This window comes from Prorops nasuta, unplaced genomic scaffold (genome assembly GCF_024137725.1).
Source record: "Prorops nasuta isolate Cenicafe-Biocafe unplaced genomic scaffold, Cenicafe_Pnas_1.2 PNAS00042, whole genome shotgun sequence".
Classification (NCBI taxonomy): domain Eukaryota; kingdom Metazoa; phylum Arthropoda; class Insecta; order Hymenoptera; family Bethylidae; genus Prorops; species Prorops nasuta.
Window position 1 is genome coordinate 1,145,659 of NW_027116839.1, and position 23,421 is coordinate 1,169,079.

Genomic DNA, 23,421 nt, shown 5'->3' on the forward strand with positions numbered 1-23,421 from the left:
TCACTTGGGGATCAGTGAGTACTTATATGGGACGAGGGTAACTCACTTGGGGTCAGGGAGTATTTATATGCGACGAGGGTAACTCACTTGGGGATCAGTGAGTACTTATATGGGACGAGGGTAAATCACTTGGGGTCAGGGAGTACTTATATGGGACGAGGGTAACTGACACTGGGTCAGGGAGTACTGATATGGGACGAGGGTAACTGACTTGGGGTCAGGGAGTACTTATATGGGACGAGGGTAACTGACTTGGGGTCAGGGAGTACTTATATGGGACGAGGGTAACTCACACGGGGTCAGGGAGTACTTATATGGAACGAGGGTAACTGACTTGGGGTCAGGGAGTACTTATATGGGACGAGGTAACTCACTTGGTGTCAGGGAATACTTATATGGGAATAGTGTAACTCACTTGGGGATCAGTGAGTACTTATATGGGACGAGGGTATCTCACTTAGGGTCAGGGAGTACTTATTTAGGACTAGGGTAATTCACTCGGGGTCAGGGAGTACTTATATGGGACGAGGGTAACTCACTTGGGGACCAGTGAATACTTATATGGGTTGAGGGTAACTCACTTGGGGGTCAGGAAGTACTTATATGGGACCAGGGTAACTCACACTGGGTCAGGGAGTACTTATATGGGACAAGGGTAACTCACTTGGGGGTCAGGAAGTACTTATTTGGGACGAGGGTAACTCACTTGGGGAAAGGCAGTACTTATATGAGACGAGGGTAACTCACTTGGGGATCAGTGTGTACTTATATGGGACGAGAGTAACACACTTGGGGTCAGGGAGTACTTATATGGGATGAGGGTAACTCACTTGGGGATCAGTGAGTACTTATATGGGACTTGGGTAACTCACTCGGACTCAGGGAGTACTTATATGGGACGAGGGTTACACACTTGGTGTCAGGGAGTACTTATATGGTACTAGGGTAACTCACTTGGGGATCAGTGAGTACTTATATGGGACGAGGGTAACTCACTTAGGGTTAGGGAGTACTTATTTGGGACTAGGGTAATTCACGCGGGGTCAGGGAGTACTTATATGGGACAAGGGTAACTCACTTGAGGGTCAGGGAGTACTTATATAGGACGAGGGTAACACACTTGGAGACGGGGAGTACTTATATGGGACGAGGGTAACACACTTGGGGCCAGGGAGTATTTATATGGGAAGAGGGTAACTCACACGGGGTCAGGGAGTACTTATATGGGACGAGGGTAACTCACTTGGGGATCAGTGTGTACTTATATGGGACTTGGGTAACTCACTCGGATTCAGGGAGTACTTATATGGGACGAGGGTAACACACTTGGAGACGGGGAGTACTTATATGGGACGAGGGTAACACACTTGGGGCCAGGGAGTATTTATATGGGAAGAGGGTAACTCACACGGGGTGAGGGAGTACTTATATGGGACGAGGGTAACTCACTTGGGGATCAGTAAGTACTTATATGGGACGAGGGTAACTCACTTGGGGTCAGGGAGTACTTATATGAGACGAGGGTAACTCACACTGGGTCAGGGAGTACTTATATGGGACGAGGGTAACTGACTTGGGGTCAGGGAGTACTTATATGGGACTTGGGTAAATCACTCGGACTCAGGGAGTACTTATATGGGACGAGGGTTACACACTTGGTGTCAGGGAGTACTTATATGGTACTAGGGTAACTCACTTGGGGATCAGTGAGTACTTATTTGGGACGAGGGTAACTCACTTAGGGTTAGGGAGTACTTATTTGGGACTAGGGTAATTCACGCGGGGTCAGGGAGTACTTATATGGGACAAGGGTAACTCGCTTGAGGGTCAGGGAGTACTTATATAGGACGAGGGTAACTCACTTGGGGATCAGTGAGTACTTATATGGGACGAGGGTAACTCACTTGGGATCAGGGAGTACTGATATGGGACGAGGGTAACTCACTTGGGGATCAGTGGGTACTTATATGGGACTTGGGTAACTCACTCGGATTCAGGGAGTACTTATATGGGACGAGGGTAACACACTTGGAGTCGGGGAGTACTTATATGGGACGAGGGTAACTCACTTGGGGCCAGGGAGTATTTATATGGGAAGAGGGTAACTCACACGGGGTCAGGGAGTACTTATATGGGACGAGGGTAACTCACTTGGGGATCAGTAAGTACTTATATGGGACGAGGGTAACTCACTTGGGGTCAGGGAGTACTTATATGAGACGAGGGTAACTCACACTGGGTCAGGGAGTACTTCTATGGGACGAGGGTAACTGACTTGGGGTCAGGGAGTACTTATATGGGACGAGGGTAACTGACTTGGGGTCAGGGAGTACTTATATGGGAGGAGGGTAACTCACACGGGGTCAGGGAGTACTTATATGGGACAAGGGTAACTCACTTGGGGGTCAGGAAGTATTTATATGGGACGAGGGTAAATCACTTGGGGAAAGGCAGTACTTATATGAGACGAGGGTAACTCACTTGGGGATCAGTGTGTACTTATATGGGACGAGGATAACTCACTTGGGGTCAGGGAGTACTTATATGGGACGAGGGTAACTCACTTGGGGATCAGTGAGTACTTATATGGGACTTGGGTAACTCACTCGGACTCAGGGAGTATTTATATGGGACGAGGGTAACACACTTGGTGACAGGGAGTACTTATATGGGACTAGGGTAACTCACTTGGGGATCAGTGAGTACTTATATGGGACGAGGGTAACTCACTTAGGGTTAGGGAGTACTTATTTGGGACTAGGGTAATTCACGCGGGGTCAGAGAGTACTTATATGGGACAAGGGTAACTCACTTGAGCGTCAGGGAGTACTTATATGGGAAGAGGGTAACTCACTTGGGGTCAGGGAGTACTTATATGAGACGAGGGTAACTCACACTGGGTCAGGGAGTACTTCTATGGGACGAGGGTAACTGACTTGGGGTCAGGGAGTACTTATATGGGACGAGGGTAACTGACTTGGGGTCAGGGAGTACTTATATGGGACGAGGGTAACTCACACGGGGTCAGGGAGTACTTATATGGGACAAGGGTAACTCACTTGGGGGTCAGGAAGTATTTATATGGGACGAGGGTAAATCACTTGGGGAAAGGCAGTACTTATATGAGACGAGGGTAACTCACTTGGGGATCAGTGTGTACTTATATGGGACGAGGATAACTCACTTGGGGTCAGGGAGTACTTATATGGGACGAGGGTAACTCACTTGGGGATCAGTGAGTACTTATATGGGACTTGGGTAACTCACTCGGACTCAGGGAGTATTTATATGGGACGAGGGTAACACACTTGGTGACAGGGAGTACTTATATGGGACTAGGGTAACTCACTTGGGGATCAGTGAGTACTTATATGGGACGAGGGTAACTCACTTAGGGTTAGGGAGTACTTATTTGGGACTAGGGTAATTCACGCGGGGTCAGAGAGTACTTATATGGGACAAGGGTAACTCACTTGAGCGTCAGGGAGTACTTATATGGGAAGAGGGTAACTCACTTGGGGATCAGTGAGTACTTATATGGGACGAGGGTAACTCACTTGGGGTCAGGGAGTACTGATATGGGACGAGGGTAACTCACTTGGGGTCAGGGAGTACTGATATGGGACGAGGGTAACTCACTTGGGGAACAGTGAGTACTTATATGGGACGAGGGTAACTCACTTAGGGTTAGGGAGTACTTATTTGGGACTAGGGTAATTCACGCGGGGTCAGGGAGTACTTATATGGGACAAGGGTAACTCACTTGAGGGTCAGGGAGTACTTATATAGGACGAGGGTAACTCAATTGGGGATCAGTGAGTACTTATATGGGACGAGGGTAACTCACTTGGGATCAGGGAGTACTGATATGGGACGAGGGTAACTCACTTGGGGATCAGTGTGTACTTATATGGGACTTGGGTAACTCACTCGGATTCAGGGAGTACTTATATGGGACGAGGGTAACACACTTGGAGACGGGGAGTACTTATATGGGACGAGGGTAACACACTTAGGGCCAGGGAGTATTTATATGGGAAGATGGTAACTCACACGGGGTCAGGGAGTACTTATATGGGACGAGGGTAACTCACTTGGGGATCAGTAAGTACTTATATGGGACGAGGGTAACTCACTTGGGGTCAGGGAGTACTTATATGAGACGAGGGTAACTCACACTGGGTCAGGGAGTACTTATATGGGACGAGGGTAACTGACTTGGGGTCAGGGAGTACTTATATGGGACGAGGGTAACTGACTTGGGGCCAGGGAGTACTTATATGGGACGAGGGTAACTCACACGGGGTCAGGGAGTACTTATATGGGACAAGGGTAACTCACTTGGGGGTCAGGAAGTACTTATATGGGACGAGGGTAACTCACTTGGGGAAAGGCAGTACTTATATGAGACGAGGGTAACTCACTTGGGGATCAGTGTGTACTTATATGGGACGAGGATAACTCACTTGGGGTCAGGGAGTACTTATATGGGACGAGGGTAACTCACTTGGGGATCAGTGAGTACTTATATGGGACTTGGGTAACTCACTCGGACTCAGGGAGTATTTATATGGGACGAGGGTAACACACTTGGTGACAGGGAGTACTTATATGGGACTAGGGTAACTCACTTGGGGATCAGTGAGTACTTATATGGGACGAGGGTAACTCACTTAGGGTTAGGGAGTACTTATTTGGGACTAGGGTAATTCAAGCGGGGTCAGAGAGTACTTATATGGGACAAGGGTAACTCACTTGAGCGTCAGGGAGTACTTATATGGGAAGAGAGTAACTCACTTGGGGATCAGTGAGTACTTATATGGGACGAGGGTAACTCACTTGGGGTCAGGGAGTACTGATATGGGACGAGGGTAACTCACTTGGGGTCAGGGAGTACTGATATGGGACGAGGGTAACTCACTTGGGGAACAGTGAGTACTTATATGGGACGAGGGTAACTCACTTAGGGTTAGGGAGTACTTATTTGGGACTAGGGTAATTCACGCGGGGTCAGGGAGTACTTATATGGGACAAGGGTAACTCACTTGAGGGTCAGGGAGTACTTATATAGGACGAGGGTAACTCAATTGGGGATCAGTGAGTACTTATATGGGACGAGGGTAACTTACTTGGGGGTCAGGGAGTACTTATAATGGACGAGGGTAACTCACACGGGGTCAGGTAGTACTTATATGGGACGAGGGTAACTCACATGGGGATCAGTGAGTACTTATATGGGACGAGGGTAACTTACTTGGGGTCAGAGAGTACTTATATGGGACGAGGGTAACTCACTTGGGGTCGGGGAGTACTTATATGGGATGAGGGTAACTCATATGGGGATCAGTGAGTACTTATATGGGACGAGGGTAATTCACTTGGGGTCAGGGAGTACTTATTTCGGACAAGGGTAATTCACGCGGTGTCAGACAGTACTTATATGGGACAAGGATAACTCACTTGGGGGTCAGGAAGTACTTATATGGGACGAGGGTAACTCACTTGGGAAAAGGCAGTACTTATATGAGACGAGGGTAACTCACATGGGGATCAGTGAGTACTTATATGGGACGAGGGTAACTTACTTGGGGTCAGAGAGTACTTATATGGGACGAGGGTAACTCACTTGGGGTCGGGGAGTACTTATATGGGATGAGGGTAACTCATATGGGGATCAGTGAGTACTTATATGGGACGAGGGTAACTCACACGGGGTCAGGGAGTACTTATATGGGACGAGGGTAACACACTTGGTGTCAGGGAGTACTTATATGGGACTAGGGTAACTCACTTGGGGGTCAGGGAGTACTTATATGGGACGAGGGTAACTCACTTGGGGATCAGTGAGTACTTATATGGGACTTGGGTAACTCACTCGGACTCAGGGAGTATTTATATGGGACGAGGGTAACACACTTGGTGTCAGGGAGTACTTATATGGGACTAGGGTAACTCACTTGGGGATCAGTGAGTACTTATATGGGACGAGGGTAACTCACTTAGGGTTAGGGAGTACTTATTTGGGACTAGGGTAATTCACGCGGGGTCAGGGAGTACTTATATGGGACAAGGGTAACTCACTTGAGGGTCAGGGAGTACTTATATGGGACTAGTGTAACTCACTTGGGGATCAGTGAGTACTTATATGGGACGAGGGTAACTGACTTGGGGTCAGGGACTACTTATATGGGACGAGGGTAACTGACTTGGGGTCAGGGAGTACTTATATGGGACGAGGGTAACACACTTGGAGGCGGGGAGTACTTATATGGGACGAGGGTAACTCACTCGGACTCAGGGAGTACTTATATGGGACGAGGGTAACTCACACGGGGTCAGGGAGTACTTATATGGGACGAAGGTAACTCACTTGGGGATCAGTGAGTACTTATATAGGACGAGGGTAACTCACTTGGGGTCAGGGAGTACTTATTTGGGACGAGGGTAACTCACTTGGGGAAAGGCAGTACTTATATGAGACGAGGGTAACTCACTTGGGGATCAGTGTGTACTTATATGGGACGAGGGTAACACACTTGGGGTCAGGGAGTACTTATATGGGATGAGGGTAACTCACTTGGGGATCAGTGAGTACTTATATGGGACTTGGGTAACTCACTCGGACTCAGGGAGTACTTATATGGGACGAGGTTACACACTTGGTGTCAGGGAGTACTTATATGGTACTAGGGTAACTCACTTGGGGATCAGTGAGTACTTATATGGGACGAGGGTAACTCACTTAGGGTTAGGGAGTACTTATTTGGGACTAGGGTAATTCACTCGGACTCAGGGAGTACTTATATGGGACGAGGGTTACACACTTGGTGTCAGGGAGTACTTATATGGTACTAGGGTAACTCACTTGGGGATCAGTGAGTACTTATATGGGACGAGGGTAACTCACACGGGGTCAGGGAGTACTTATATGGGACGAGGGTAACTCACTTGGGGATCAGTAAGTACTTATATGGGACGAGGGTAACTCACTTGGGGTCAGGGAGTACTTATATGAGACGAGGGTAACTCACACTGGGTCAGGGAGTACTTATATGGGACGAGGGTAACTGACTTGGGGTCAGGGAGTACTTATATGGGACTTGGGTAAATCACTCGGACTCAGGGAGTACTTATATGGGACGAGGGTTACACACTTGGTGTCAGGGAGTACTTATATGGGACGAGGGTAACACACTTAGGGCCAGGGAGTATTTATATGGGAAGATGGTAACTCACACGGGGTCAGGGAGTACTTATATGGGACGAGGGTAACTCACTTGGGGATCAGTAAGTACTTATATGGGACGAGGGTAACTCACTTGGGGTCAGGGAGTACTTATATGAGACGAGGGTAACTCACACTGGGTCAGGGAGTACTTATATGGGACGAGGGTAACTGACTTGGGGTCAGGGAGTACTTATATGGGACTTGGGTAAATCACTCGGACTCAGGGAGTACTTATATGGGACGAGGGTTACACACTTGGTGTCAGGGAGTACTTATATGGGACGAGGGTAACACACTTAGGGCCAGGGAGTATTTATATGGGAAGATGGTAACTCACACGGGGTCAGGGAGTACTTATATGGGACGAGGGTAACTCACTTGGGGATCAGTAAGTACTTATATGGGACGAGGGTAACTCACTTGGGGTCAGGGAGTACTTATATGAGACGAGGGTAACTCACACTGGGTCAGGGAGTACTTATATGGGACGAGGGTAACTGACTTGGGGTCAGGGAGTACTTATATGGGACTTGGGTAAATCACTCTGACTCAAGGAGTACTTATATGGGACGAGGGTTACACACTTGGTGTCAGGGAGTACTTATATGGTACTAGGGTAACTCACTTGGGGATCAGTGAGTACTTATATGGGACGAGGGTAACTCACTTAGGGTTAGGGAGTACTTATTTGGGACTAGGGTAATTCACGCGGGGTCAGGGAGTACTTATATGGGACAAGGGTAACTCGCTTGAGGGTCAGGGAGTACTTATATAGGACGAGGGTAACTCACTTGGGGATCAGTGAGTACTTATATGGGACAAGGGTAACTCACTTGGGATCAGGGAGTACTGATATGGGACGAGGGTAACTCACTTGGGGATCAGTGGGTACTTATATGGGACTTGGGTAACTCACTCGGATTCAGGGAGTACTTATATGGGACGAGGGTAACACACTTGGAGTCGGGGAGTACTTATATGGGACGAGGGTAACTCACTTGGGGCCAGGGAGTATTTATATGGGAAGAGGGTAACTCACACGGGGTCAGGGAGTACTTATATGGGACGAGGGTAACTCACTTGGGGATCAGTAAGTACTTATATGGGACGAGGGTAACTCACTTGGGGTCAGGGAGTACTTATATGAGACGAGGGTAACTCACACTGGGTCAGGGAGTACTTCTATGGGACGAGGGTAACTGACTTGGGGTCAGGGAGTACTTATATGGGACGAGGGTAACTGACTTGGGGTCAGGGAGTACTTATATGGGACGAGGGTAACTCACACGGGGTCAGGGAGTACTTATATGGGACAAGGGTAACTCACTTGGGGGTCAGGAAGTATTTATATGGGACAAGGGTAAATCACTTGGGGAAAGGCAGTACTTATATGAGACGAGGGTAACTCACTTGGGGATCAGTGTGTACTTATATGGGACGAGGATAACTCACTTGGGGTCAGGGAGTACTTATATGGGACGAGGGTAACTCACTTGGGGATCAGTGAGTACTTATATGGGACTTGGGTAACTCACTCGGACTCAGGGAGTATTTATATGGGACGAGGGTAACACACTTGGTGACAGGGAGTACTTATATGGGACTAGGGTAACTCACTTGGGGATCAGTGAGTACTTATATGGGACGAGGGTAACTCACTTGGGGATCAGTGGGTACTTATATGGGACGAGGGTAACTCACTCGGATTCAGGGAGTACTTATATGGGACGAGGGTAACACACTTGGAGTCGGGGAGTACTTATATGGGACGAGGGTAACTCACTTGGGGCCAGGGAGTATTTATATGGGAAGAGGGTAACTCACACGGGGTCAGGGAGTACTTATATGGGACGAGGGTAACTCACTTGGGGATCAGTAAGTACTTATATGGGACGAGGGTAACTCACTTGGGGTCAGGGAGTACTTATATGAGACGAGGGTAACTCACACTGGGTCAGGGAGTACTTATATGGGACGAGGGTAACTGACTTGGGGCAGGGAGTACTTATATGGGACGAGGGTAACTGACTTGGGGTCAGGGAGTACTTATATGGGACGAGGGTAACTCACACGGGGTCAGGGAGTACTTATATGGGACAAGGGTAACTCACTTGGGGGTCAGGAAGTACTTATATGGGACGAGGGTAACTCACTTGGGGAAAGGCAGTACTTATATGAGACGAGGGTAACTCACTTGGGGATCAGTGTGTACTTATATGGGACGAGGATAACTCACTTGGGGTCAGGGAGTACTTATATGGGACGAGGGTAACTCACTTGGGGATCAGTGAGTACTTATATGGGACTTGGGTAACTCACTCGGACTCAGGGAGTATTTATATGGGACGAGGGTAACACACTTGGTGACAGGGAGTACTTATATGGGACTAGGGTAACTCACTTGGGGATCAGTGAGTACTTATATGGGACGAGGGTAACTCACTTAGGGTTAGGGAGTACTTATTTGGGACTAGGGTAATTCACGCGGGGTCAGAGAGTACTTATATGGGACAAGGGTAACTCACTTGAGCGTCAGGGAGTACTTATATGGGAAGAGGGTAACTCACTTGGGGATCAGTGAGTACTTATATGGGACGAGGGTAACTCACTTGGGGTCAGGGAGTACTGATATGGGACGAGGGTAACTCACTTGGGGTCAGGGAGTACTGATATGGGACGAGGGTAACTCACTTGGGGAACAGTGAGTACTTATATGGGACGAGGGTAACTCACTTAGGGTTAGGGAGTACTTATTTGGGACTAGGGTAATTCACGCGGGGTCAGGGAGTACTTATATGGGACAAGGGTAACTCACTTGAGGGTCAGGGAGTACTTATATAGGACGAGGGTAACTCAATTGGGGATCAGTGAGTACTTATATGGGACGAGGGTAACTTACTTGGGGGTCAGGGAGTACTTATAATGGACGAGGGTAACTCACACGGGGTCAGGGAGTACTTATATGGGACGAGGGTAACTCACATGGGGATCAGTGAGTACTTATATGGGACGAGGGTAACTTACTTGGGGTCAGAGAGTACTTATATGGGACGAGGGTAACTCACTTGGGGTCGGGGAGTACTTATATGGGATGAGGGTAACTCATATGGGGATCAGTGAGTACTTATATGGGACGAGGGTAATTCACTTGGGGTCAGGGAGTACTTATTTCGGACAAGGGTAATTCACGCGGTGTCAGGGAGTACTTATATGGGACTAGGGTAACTCACTTGGGGGTCAGGGAGTACTTATATGGGACGAGGGTAACTCACTTGGGGATCAGTGAGTACTTATATGGGACTTGGGTAACTCACTCGGACTCAGGGAGTATTTATATGGGACGAGGGTAACACACTTGGTGTCAGGGAGTACTTATATGGGACTAGGGTAACTCACTTGGGGATCAGTGAGTACTTATATGGGACAAGGGTAACTCACTTAGGGTTAGGGAGTACTTATTTGGGACTAGGGTAATTCACGCGGGGTCAGGGAGTACTTATATGGGACAAGGGTAACTCACTTGAGGGTCAGGGAGTACTTATATGGGACTAGTGTAACTCACTTGGGGATCAGTGAGTACTTATATGGGACGAGGGTAACTGACTTGGGGTCAGGGACTACTTATATGGGACGAGGGTAACTGACTTGGGGTCAGGGAGTACTTATATGGGACGAGGGTAACACACTTGGAGGCGGGGAGTACTTATATGGGACGAGGGTAACTCACTCGGACTCAGGGAGTACTTATATGGGACGAGGGTAACTCACACGGGGTCAGGGAGTACTTATATGGGACGAAGGTAACTCACTTGGGGATCAGTGAGTACTTATATGGGACGAGGGTAACTCACTTGGGGTCAGGGAGTACTTATATGGGACGAGGGTAACTCACACTGGGTCAGGGAGTACTTATATGGGACGAGGGTAACTCACTTGGGGATCAGTGAGTACTTATATGGGACGAGGGTAACTCACTTAGGGTCAGGGAATACATATTTGGGTCTAAGGTAATTCATGCGGTGTCAGGGAGTACTTATATGGGACAAGGGTAACTCACTTGGGGGTCAGGAAGTACTTATTTGGGACGAGGGTAACTCACTTGGGGAAAGGCAGTACTTATATGAGACGAGGGTAACTCACTTGGGGATCAGTGTGTACTTATATGGGACGAGGGTAACACACTTGGGGTCAGGGAGTACTTATATGGGATGAGGGTAACTCACTTGGGGATCAGTGAGTACTTATATGGGACTTGGGTAACTCACTCGGACTCAGGGAGTACTTATATGGGACGAGGGTTACACACTTGGTGTCAGGGAGTACTTATATGGTACTAGGGTAACTCACTTGGGGATCAGTGAGTACTTATATGGGACGAGGGTAACTCACTTAGGGTTAGGGAGTACTTATTTGGGACTAGGGTAATTCACGCGGGGTCAGGGAGTACTTATATGGGACAAGGGTAACTCACTTGAGGGTCAGGGAGTACTTATATAGGACGAGGGTAACTCAATTGGGGATCAGTGAGTACTTATATGGGACGAGGGTAACTCACTTGGGATCAGGGAGTACTGATATGGGACGAGGGTAACTCACTTGGGGATCAGTGTGTACTTATATGGGACTTGGGTAACTCACTCGGATTCAGGGAGTACTTATATGGGACGAGGGTAACACACTTGGAGTCGGGGAGTACATATATGGGACGAGGGTAACTCACTTGGGGCCAGGGAGTATTTATATGGGAAGAGGGTAACTCACACGGGGTCAGGGAGTACTTATATGGGACGAGGGTAACTCACTTGGGGATCAGTAAGTACTTATATGGGACGAGGGTAACTCACTTGGGGTCAGGGAGTACTTATATGAGACGAGGGTAACTCACACTGGGTCAGGGAGTACTTATATGGGACGAGGGTAACTGACTTGGGGCAGGGAGTACTTATATGGGACGAGGGTAACTGACTTGGGGTCAGGGAGTACTTATATGGGACGAGGGTAACTCACACGGGGTCAGGGAGTACTTATATGGGACAAGGGTAACTCACTTGGGGGTCAGGAAGTACTTATATGGGACGAGGGTAACTCACTTGGGGAAAGGCAGTACTTATATGAGACGAGGGTAACTCACTTGGGGATCAGTGTGTACTTATATGGGACGAGGATAACTCACTTGGGGTCAGGGAGTACTTATATGGGACGAGGGTAACTCACTTGGGGATCAGTGAGTACTTATATGGGACTTGGGTAACTCACTCGGACTCAGGGAGTATTTATATGGGACGAGGGTAACACACTTGGTGACAGGGAGTACTTATATGGGACTAGGGTAACTCACTTGGGGATCAGTGAGTACTTATATGGGACGAGGGTAACTCACTTAGGGTTAGGGAGTACTTATTTGGGACTAGGGTAATTCACGCGGGGTCAGAGAGTACTTATATGGGACAAGGGTAACTCACTTGAGCGTCAGGGAGTACTTATATGGGAAGAGGGTAACTCACTTGGGGATCAGTGAGTACTTATATGGGACGAGGGTAACTCACTTGGGGTCAGGGAGTACTGATATGGGACGAGGGTAACTCACTTGGGGTCAGGGAGTACTGATATGGGACGAGGGTAACTCACTTGGGGAACAGTGAGTACTTATATGGGACGAGGGTAACTCACTTAGGGTTAGGGAGTACTTATTTGGGACTAGGGTAATTCACGCGGGGTCAGGGAGTACTTATATGGGACAAGGGTAACTCACTTGAGGGTCAGGGAGTACTTATATAGGACGAGGGTAACTCAATTGGGGATCAGTGAGTACTTATATGGGACGAGGGTAACTTACTTGGGGGTCAGGGAGTACTTATAATGGACGAGGGTAACTCACACGGGGTCAGGGAGTACTTATATGGGACGAGGGTAACTCACATGGGGATCAGTGAGTACTTATATGGGACGAGGGTAACTTACTTGGGGTCAGAGAGTACTTATATGGGACGAGGGTAACTCACTTGGGGTCGGGGAGTACTTATATGGGATGAGGGTAACTCATATGGGGATCAGTGAGTACTTATATGGGACGAGGGTAATTCACTTGGGGTCAGGGAGTACTTATTTCGGACAAGGGTAATTCACGCGGTGTCAGGGAGTACTTATATGGGACTAGGGTAACTCACTTGGGGGTCAGGGAGTACTTATATGGGACGAGGGTAACTCACTTGGGGATCAGTGAGTACTTATATGGGACTTGGGTAACTCACTCGGACTCAGGGAGTATTTATATGGGACGAGGGTAACACACTTGGTGTCAGGGAGTACTTATATGGGACTAGGGTAACTCACTTGGGGATCAGTGAGTACTTATATGGGACAAGGGTAACTCACTTAGGGTTAGGGAGTACTTATTTGGGACTAGGGTAATTCACGCGGGGTCAGGGAGTACTTATATGGGACAAGGGTAACTCACTTGAGGGTCAGGGAGTACTTATATGGGACTAGTGTAACTCACTTGGGGATCAGTGAGTACTTATATGGGACGAGGGTAACTGACTTGGGGTCAGGGACTACTTATATGGGACGAGGGTAACTGACTTGGGGTCAGGGAGTACTTATATGGGACGAGGGTAACACACTTGGAGGCGGGGAGTACTTATATGGGACGAGGGTAACTCACTCGGACTCAGGGAGTACTTATATGGGACGAGGGTAACTCACACGGGGTCAGGGAGTACTTATATGGGACGAAGGTAACTCACTTGGGGATCAGTGAGTACTTATATGGGACGAGGGTAACTCACTTGGGGTCAGGGAGTACTTATATGGGACGAGGGTAACTCACACTGGGTCAGGGAGTACTTATATGGGACGAGGGTAACTCACTTGGGGATCAGTGAGTACTTATATGGGACGAGGGTAACTCACTTAGGGTCAGGGAATACATATTTGGGTCTAAGGTAATTCATGCGGTGTCAGGGAGTACTTATATGGGACAAGGGTAACTCACTTGGGGGTCAGGAAGTACTTATTTGGGACGAGGGTAACTCACTTGGGGAAAGGCAGTACTTATATGAGACGAGGGTAACTCACTTGGGGATCAGTGTGTACTTATATGGGACGAGGGTAACACACTTGGGGTCAGGGAGTACTTATATGGGATGAGGGTAACTCACTTGGGGATCAGTGAGTACTTATATGGGACTTGGGTAACTCACTCGGACTCAGGGAGTACTTATATGGGACGAGGGTTACACACTTGGTGTCAGGGAGTACTTATATGGTACTAGGGTAACTCACTTGGGGATCAGTGAGTACTTATATGGGACGAGGGTAACTCACTTAGGGTTAGGGAGTACTTATTTGGGACTAGGGTAATTCACGCGGGGTCAGGGAGTACTTATATGGGACAAGGGTAACTCACTTGAGGGTCAGGGAGTACTTATATAGGACGAGGGTAACTCAATTGGGGATCAGTGAGTACTTATATGGGACGAGGGTAACTCACTTGGGATCAGGGAGTACTGATATGGGACGAGGGTAACTCACTTGGGGATCAGTGTGTACTTATATGGGACTTGGGTAACTCACTCGGATTCAGGGAGTACTTATATGGGACGAGGGTAACACACTTGGAGACGGAGAGTACTTATATGGGACGAGGGTAACACACTTGGGGCCAGGGAGTATTTATATGGGAAGAGGGTAACTCACACGGGGTCAGGGAGTACTTATATGGGACGAGGGTAACTCACTTGGGGATCAGTAAGTACTTATATGGGACGAGGGTAACTCACTTGGGGTCAGGGAGTACTTATATGAGACGAGGGTAACTCACACTGGGTCAGGGAGTACTTATATGGGACGAGGGTAACTGACTTGGGGTCAGGGAGTACTTATATGGGACTTGGGTAAATCACTCGGACTCAGGGAGTACTTATATGGGACGAGGGTTACACACTTGGTGTCAGGGAGTACTTATATGGTACTAGGGTAACTCACTTGGGGATCAGTGAGTACTTATTTGGGACGAGGGTAACTCACTTAGGGTTAGGGAGTACTTATTTGGGACTAGGGTAATTCACGCGGGGTCAGGGAGTACTTATATGGGACAAGGGTAACTCGCTTGAGGGTCAGGGAGTACTTATATAGGACGAGGGTAACTCACTTGGGGATCAGTGAGTACTTATATGGGACGAGGGTAACTCACTTGGGATCAGGGAGTACTGATATGGGACGAGGGTAACTCACTTGGGGATCAGTGGGTACTTATATGGGACTTGGGTAACTCACTCGGATTCAGGGAGTACTTATATGGGACGAGGGTAACACACTTGGAGTCGGGGAGTACTTATATGGGACGAGGGTAACTCACTTGGGGCCAGGGAGTATTTATATGGGAAGAGGGTAACTCACACGGGGTCAGGGAGTACTTATATGGGACGAGGGTAACTCACTTGGGGATCAGTAAGTACTTATATGGGACGAGGGTAACTCACTTGGGGTCAGGGAGTACTTATATGAGACGAGGGTAACTCACACTGGGTCAGGGAGTACTTATATGGGACGAGGGTAACTGACTTGGGGTCAGGGAGTACTTATATGGGACGAGGGTAACTGACTTGGGGTCAGGGAGTACTTATATGGGACGAGGGTAACTCACACGGGGTCAGGGAGTACTTATATGGGACAAGGGTAACTCACTTGGGGGTCAGGAAGTACTTATATGGGACGAGGGTAACTCACTTGGGGAAAGGCAGTACTTATATGAGACGAGGGTAACTCACTTGGGGATCAGTGTGTACTTATATGGGACGAGGATAACTCACTTGGGGTCAGGGAGTACTTATATGGGACGAGGGTAACTCACTTGGGGATCAGTGAGTACTTATATGGGACTTGGGTAACTCACTCGGACTCAGGGAGTATTTATATGGGACGAGGGTAACACACTTGGTGACAGGGAGTACTTATATGGGACTAGGGTAACTCACTTGGGGATCAGTGAGTACTTATATGGGACGAGGGTAACTCACTTAGGGTTAGGGAGTACTTATTTGGGACTAGGGTAATTCACGCGGGGTCAGAGAGTACTTATATGGGACAAGGGTAACTCACTTGAGCGTCAGGGAGTACTTATATGGGAAGAGGGTAACTCACTTGGGGATCAGTGAGTACTTATATGGGACGAGGGTAACTCACTTGGGGTCAGGGAGTACTGATATGGGACGAGGGTAACTCACTTGGGGTCAGGGAGTACTGATATGGGACGAGGGTAACTCACTTGGGGATCAGTGTGTACTTATATGGGACGAGGGTAACTCACTCGGACTCAGGGAGTACTTATATGGGACGAGGGTAACACACTTAGAGTCGGGGAGTAGTTATGTGGGACGAGGGTAACTCACACGGGGTCAGGGAGTACTTATATAGGACGAGGGTAACTCACTTGGGGATCAGTGAGTACTTATATGGGACGAGGGTAACTCACTTGGGGTCAGGGAGTCCTTATATGGGACAAGGGTAACTGACACGGGGTCAGGGAGTACTTATATGGGAAGAGGGTAACTGACTTGGGGTCAGGGAGTACTTATATGGGACGAGGTAACTCACTTGGTGTCAGGGAGTACTTATATGGGACTAGTGTAACTCACTTGGGATCAGTGAGTACTTATATGGGACGAGGGTATCTCAATTAGGGTCAGGGAGTACTTATTTCGGACTAGGGTAACTCACTTAGGGTTAGGGAGTACTTATTTGGGACTAGGGTAATTCACGCGGGGTCAGGGAGTACTTATTTGGGCCAAGGGTAACTCACTTGGGGGTCAGGGAGTACTTATATGGGGCGAGGGTTACTCACTTGGGGATCAGTGAGTACTTATATGGGACGAGGGTAACTCACTTGGGGTCAGGGATTACTTATAAGGGACGAGGGTAACTCACTTGGGGTCAGGGAGTACTTATAAGGGACGAGGGTAACTCACTTGGGGTCAGGGAGTATTTATATTGGACGAGGGTAACTCACTTGGGGGTCAGGGAGTACTTATATGGGACTAGGGTAACTCACTTTGGGTCAGGGAGTACTTATAAGGAAGAGGGTAACTCACTTGTGGATCAGTGAGTACTTATATGGGACGAGGGTAACTCACACGGTGTGTTTGACTTTGGGCTGGGTTTCACTTAAGAGAATTTTGTGATTCTTCTTGTACTTGCTTTATTCAACTGAACTCGACTAGCGACCTACGACTTACACTCATCAAGCTTTGTATTGATGTGGTGGGGGCATGTGACCCCTTACAAGTTTGCGCAGATTAGTAAACTCAATACAATTCAAAATGATAGTGCTGTGTTCTGGCTATCAACCGTTTGATTATCATGCAACATCCCCCCCCGCCATGGGGAGAATGCTCACCATGAATATTACATATGATTGTTAACAATAGTATACATATACGATTGGCACCGCAGGACAGTCCCCCACGTAATGACATAAGATAAAGAAAGTAGCATTTACTTTGAGCTACGGTCAACATCGTCCTTGGGTAAAGGACATAATTTGGCTATGGATCTAGTAAGTATTCCAGTAGCAGTCTTGATTGTGGCCACTCGCGTGGTGTCATCGGATCCAGGATGCGTTTGCACCACCCTGCCTAATTTCCATTTTGCGGGTGGCAAGTTGTCCTCCTTTAGCAATACAAGAGACCCAATCTCCAAATTTGGGAATGGCTTCGTCCATTTAGTCCTTATCTGCAGCTCCGAGACATACTCCTTACTCCATCTTTTCCAGTAATGTTGTTGCAATGACTGGATGCGTTGCCAATTTGACAACCGAGAATCTGATAAATGCGCCAATGAAGGATCCGCTACTGTGGTATACGGCCTTCCAATTAAGAAGTGGGCTGGAGTGAGAGGGGTGTAGTCAGTGGGATCGGAAGATAATGGTGACAATGGTCGGGAATTGAGCAAAGCCTCTATCTGGGTCAAAAGAGTGTACAATTCTTCAAAGGTTAGGTGAGCATTTAACACGACTCTTTTTAGGTGATGTTTCACCGATTTTATTCCCGCTTCCCACAAACCACCCATGTGCGGAGAATATGCTGGTATGAATTTCCAATTAATTTCAAGGGAAGAAGCAGACTCACCAAGTGACTCACCCTTTTCCCTTAAGAAATGACCTAAATTGACCAATTCGTTGTACGCGCCGACAAATGAAGTACCATTATCGGAGTAAAGATTTGTCGGTTTTCCACGCCGACTAACAAAGCGTCTTAAGGCAGCGATAAACGCATCTTTTGACAAATCTGAGACAAGTTCGATGTGCACCGCCTTTGTAGAAAAGCATATGAAAAGAGCTACATAACATTTCTCCAATTTGCAACCTCTCCCCTTCTTGTTTTTTATTAAAAATGGACCCGCGTAGTCAACCCCAACCGAATCAAAAGGATGGCTCGGTTTTAATCGAGAAGCGGGCAGATTTCCCATTTTAAACTGAGAAGCCTTGGGTTTTACCCGAAAACACCTAGTACACTCGTTAACCACACGACGGGCAAGCCCCCTTCCACCAAGCGGCCAAAATTTCTGTCTAATGTTGGCTAATAACAACTGAGGGCCCGCGTGCAGTAACCTCACATGTTCCTCACGCATTATACGTCTAGTTAATTCATGTTTGCTTGCTAGAAGGTATGGAAATTTTTTAGCATTACAATAATTCGAATTTGCGATCCTACCTCCTACACGTAACATACCCTTGTTGTCAATAAATGGCGACAGCCTTAGCAACCTTCCTTTGTCTAACTGGTTCTCCCTTAAGAGTTTAATTTCAACTCCAAAACATTCATTCTGCACACATTTGACCAAAAACATTAATGACGATTCGAGTTCAGCACTAGAAATGAACCCGGTAACAATGGGTGCTTTGGATTTTTTGGAATTTGCTATAAAGCGATAGACGTACGCGAGTATTCTGCAAATTTTCTTTAAGCTGGAGAAACGATTAATTAAATGGTCCACAATGGGATTTGACACCTTCTCATTCGGAACGCACTTAGTCATGAGGCTAACTTCCTCTGTGACTCCCGGCCCTGTTATATTCTTAGGCCAGTTTGGCTCGGTTTCTCGCAAAAAGGACGGTCCTGTCCACCATATGGACAATTTGAAAATATTTTGCGGGAGAATGCCACGAGATAGCGCATCCGCGGAATTACACTCACTCGGAACATGACGCCAACTTTGCTCATCTGTAAGTTCTTGTATCCGGGCTATTCTGTTAGCCACAAAAACGGGTAATGTATTTGGCAGTAGTTTAATCCATGCTAATACAATCATTGAATCTGACCAGTAAACCAAGTTGTTAATCTCAGTATCTAGTGCGACTTTGACCGTGGCCATCAATTCAGATAACAAAAGCGCAGCACATAACTCAAGACGCGGAATCGATTGTGTTTTTATTGGTGCTACCCTTGATTTGGAACATAATAAGTTAACGCAGACCATGCCTTCTGAATTGATGGAACGAGCGTAAATGCAAGCACCGTATGCATGCTTGGAAGCGTCGGCAAATCCATGCAATTCAAAACGTGTGTGCCCTCTGCAAATCGCGTGGCGTGGTATATCGAGTGAGTTTAAGTATCTTAATTGCTCCTTATAATTAACCCATTCAGTATGTAGATCGCTTGGGAGCGATTCATCCCACGATAATCTTTCTTGCCACAATTTTTGTATGAATATCTTCGCCACTATTGTTACAGGGCCTAAGAGCCCTAACGGGTCAAAAATTTGAGCGGCGTCAGACAGAATATGTCTTTTGGTAATGTTTCTTGAGTTTAGGGAATTTACAGAGAAGCTCAAAGTATCCGATCCGGAGTTCCACTTGAGGCCTAATGTCTTAGTAGAGTTGTCCGCGGATGAGAATTTCGTTTTCTCTATGCCTCGGAGATCATCAGCACATTCAACGATGGACGGCTCATTAGTCATCCATTTTCGCAAGCGAAAGCAGCCCCCAGCCAGAACACGCGATATGTTTGAAGCTATGAAAGTCGCCCTCTCAATCGTGTCAGCTCCCGTTAGGAGGTCGTCCACATAGAAATCGTTGCGAATGATCCTATAGATAATCGGTAGCTCACTTTCGCAGTCATATCCTAGCTGGAATAATGCTCTTACGGACAGGAAAGAGGCTGAGGCTGTGCCGTAAGTTACAGTATTCAAGCAATATGTTCGGATGGGCTCGTTCAGGTTAGGTCGCCATAGGATACATTGCAGAAGTCGCTGCTCGGGAGTCACTAGTACCTGTCTGTACATTTTTTCTACATCGGCGGAAAGAATGTACGTGTGCCTCCTGAACCTGACGAGAATACCGAAAAGACTATCTTGAATAGTGGGCCCGATCATCTGAATATCATTCAACGAAATGCCGGTTTCGGTGACCGCGGATGCATCAAAAACTACACGAATTTTATTGGACTTAAAGACACAATGATGTGGCATATAGTATTTTGGTTGCTGGCGGGCATCGCTTATCGGTGACATATGCCCAAGCTCTTCGTACTCCTTCAAGAATTTTATGTAAGCTTCCTTTAACCGTGGTTGTCTGTTAAATTTTCTTTCTAGGCTTAGGAGCCGACGTTCTGCTGATTCGCGCGAATCGCCCAATTTGCTGGGGTCAATCTTCAGAGGAATTGTGACTACGAATCTGCCCTCTTCGTTACGAGTAAATGTACTAGCGAATATTCGTTCGCACTCCCTTTCCTCAAAGGAGAGCACTCTTTGAACGGAGGGACTTTCTATGGACCAAAAGGCTTCGAGCTTATCCTCAAGCGAGGTGCTTACCATGTTACAATTTACCGAGCTTGTGGGGGCTATCGAATTTGGGCCACCTACAATCCATCCTAATTTAGTTTTTTGGAGCACAAGACCTTGTTGGTTGAGTGATATTTGCCCGACACAAAGTATTCTCCAGAACCACTCCGCGCCCAACAAGATATCGACTCGCGCAGGGACGCTGAAAGAGGCATCTGCTAATTTCAAATGCGCGGGTATTTTGACGTCATCTAAATTTATGGGATGGTGGGGAACGCGTTCCAATATCTTTGGGCATATCAAGCACGTTAACTCTGTTTTGAACGCGCTGTGACGAGCGGACAGCCGAAGGTTACATTTGTTTTTGATAATAAGGTTAGATCCACCGTTCAAAGTCTCAACGGCAATGTTTATAGGAACTTGTTTCAATTCAAGCCTTCTACACAATTGTTCCGAAATAAAATTTGATTGCGAGCACGAATCTAATACCAGCCGAGCAACACTGGTGCGACCGGAAGGCCCCTGTACCGAGACTATCGCAGTAGCGAGAATATTTTGTGTGATCATGTTACTCGAACATAACGCGATTGAGGGTGAATTACTTGAATGATCAAAATGAATTAATGTGTTGTGCTTCTGCCCACATCTTTTGCACATACCTCCCTTGCAATCAGCCATTACGTGGCCCTTTCTTAAGCAATTCAAACAGGCGCTAAGCTCCCTTATTTTCGTCGCGCGCGATTGCGAGTTGAGCTCCAGGAAAGAGGGACAGTTTTGGATAAAATGAGCCTGTTTGCAAAGTATGCAAGATTTGGGCCTTTCGGTCGCCAACAGTGCTTTGGTTTTGTGTTGGCGTCTCTCCACGCTGTTTGATGGTTCGATTCGGTTTGAGAATTCTAATGTGCGTAAGAATTCCGCGCGATTTGTTAAAAATTCCGTAAAATTCACGAGTTTGGGACTATCTAAGCGAGACTTTTCTTGTTCCCAACTGCGAGCAGTAGTTGTATCTAATTTTGCCGACATAATATAGATTAGAATTGCGTCCCAATGTTCTATTGCTTCCCCTAGTGATTTTAGTGCTTGTAAGTGCTTCATTAATATGTCTAATACGTGTCTTATTTCTTCGGAGGATTCTCTTTTCATGGCCTTGGACGAAAGTATGGCCTTTATGTGGTTGTGTATTAACAAGCCTTTGCAGTTATAACGGCTGCACAAGGTGTTCCAGGCGCAATGGTAATTTAGTTCAGAAAGCTCGAGAGATTTTATTGCTTCACCCGCGTTAGGACCCAAAGATGCCCGTAAATAATGGAATTTTTGGATGTCGCTGATGGACTTATTTTCGTGTATTAGTGACTTATACGTATCTCTAAAACCGAGCCAGTCCGAAAGGTCGCCATTGAATTTCGGCAATTCTATCGTAGGTAACTTAATGCCAGGCGTCCTTGTCAAAGATGTGCCAGAAGCCGCGTCTATATTCATTGTATAGGGAACATTGTTGCTGATATTTGTGTCTTGCCTAGGTGGCAATCCTCTCGCTAGCAATGCCCTTGCTTGGCCCGTTATTTGAAAATAATAACCTTTGAATCCCTCGCGAGACCGTATCGCTATCGCGGGGTCACCGGTGGCCGAGTCTATTTCTTCCTGAAGAAGATCAAATTGGTCTAATGTTTCCTTAGCCCTGGCTAATCTTAATTCTATTTCTTCGCGGATTACCTCACTTAACCTTTGACTGACGTCCTGATGGGCCGCCATTATACCTTCGATGAAATTCTTAAATACTGTTATTTTGGCCTTGAGTGTGCCACGTCTTTTGTTAAATTGCTCCATTTGTAATAAGGAAAGGAGAGGATTATATTAGGATGCCCACTTATCTTGTTTGGGTATTGTTTGCGCTGCTTGGTCTTTTCTCCCAATCCTGTGCTTGCCAGTGGAGCCCCTGGTTATGAAGTAGTTGTTGCAAATCGTGATTTTGAATGACCACACGAAACCCAATCCGGCTCGAAGGACCAATGTGTTTGACTTTGGGCTGGGTTTCACTTAAGAGAATTTTGTGATTCTTCTTGTACTTGCTTTATTCAACTGAACTCGACTAGCGACCTACGACTTACACTCATCAAGCTTTGTATTGATGTGGTGGGGGCATGTGACCCCTTACAAGTTTGCGCAGATTAGTAAACTCAATACAATTCAAAATGATAGTGCTGTGTTCTGGCTATCAACCGTTTGATTATCATGCAACACACGGGGTCAGGGAGTACTTATATGGGACGAGAGTAACTCACTTGAGGTTAGGGAGGACTCTAATGGGACAAGGATATCTCACTTGGGGGTCAGGGAGTACTTATATGGGACGAGGGTAACTCACTTGGGGGTCAGTGAGTACTTATATGGGACTAGGGTAACTCACTTGGGGA

At 47.2% G+C, this 23,421-nt stretch overlaps 1 protein-coding gene across 1 annotated transcript in view; it reads right to left on the bottom strand.

Moving 5' to 3' along the window:
- LOC136784014 (uncharacterized) overlaps nt 1–22,834 on the bottom strand; it is a 73,759-nt gene extending 50,925 nt beyond the window's left edge. The window contains exon 1 of the mRNA XM_066744468.1: nt 17,727–22,834. Coding sequence (XP_066600565.1) covers nt 17,727–22,834 — 5,108 coding nt within the window. The remainder of the gene's footprint in view (nt 1–17,726) is intronic.
- Nucleotides 22,835–23,421: the final 587 nt, after the last annotated feature.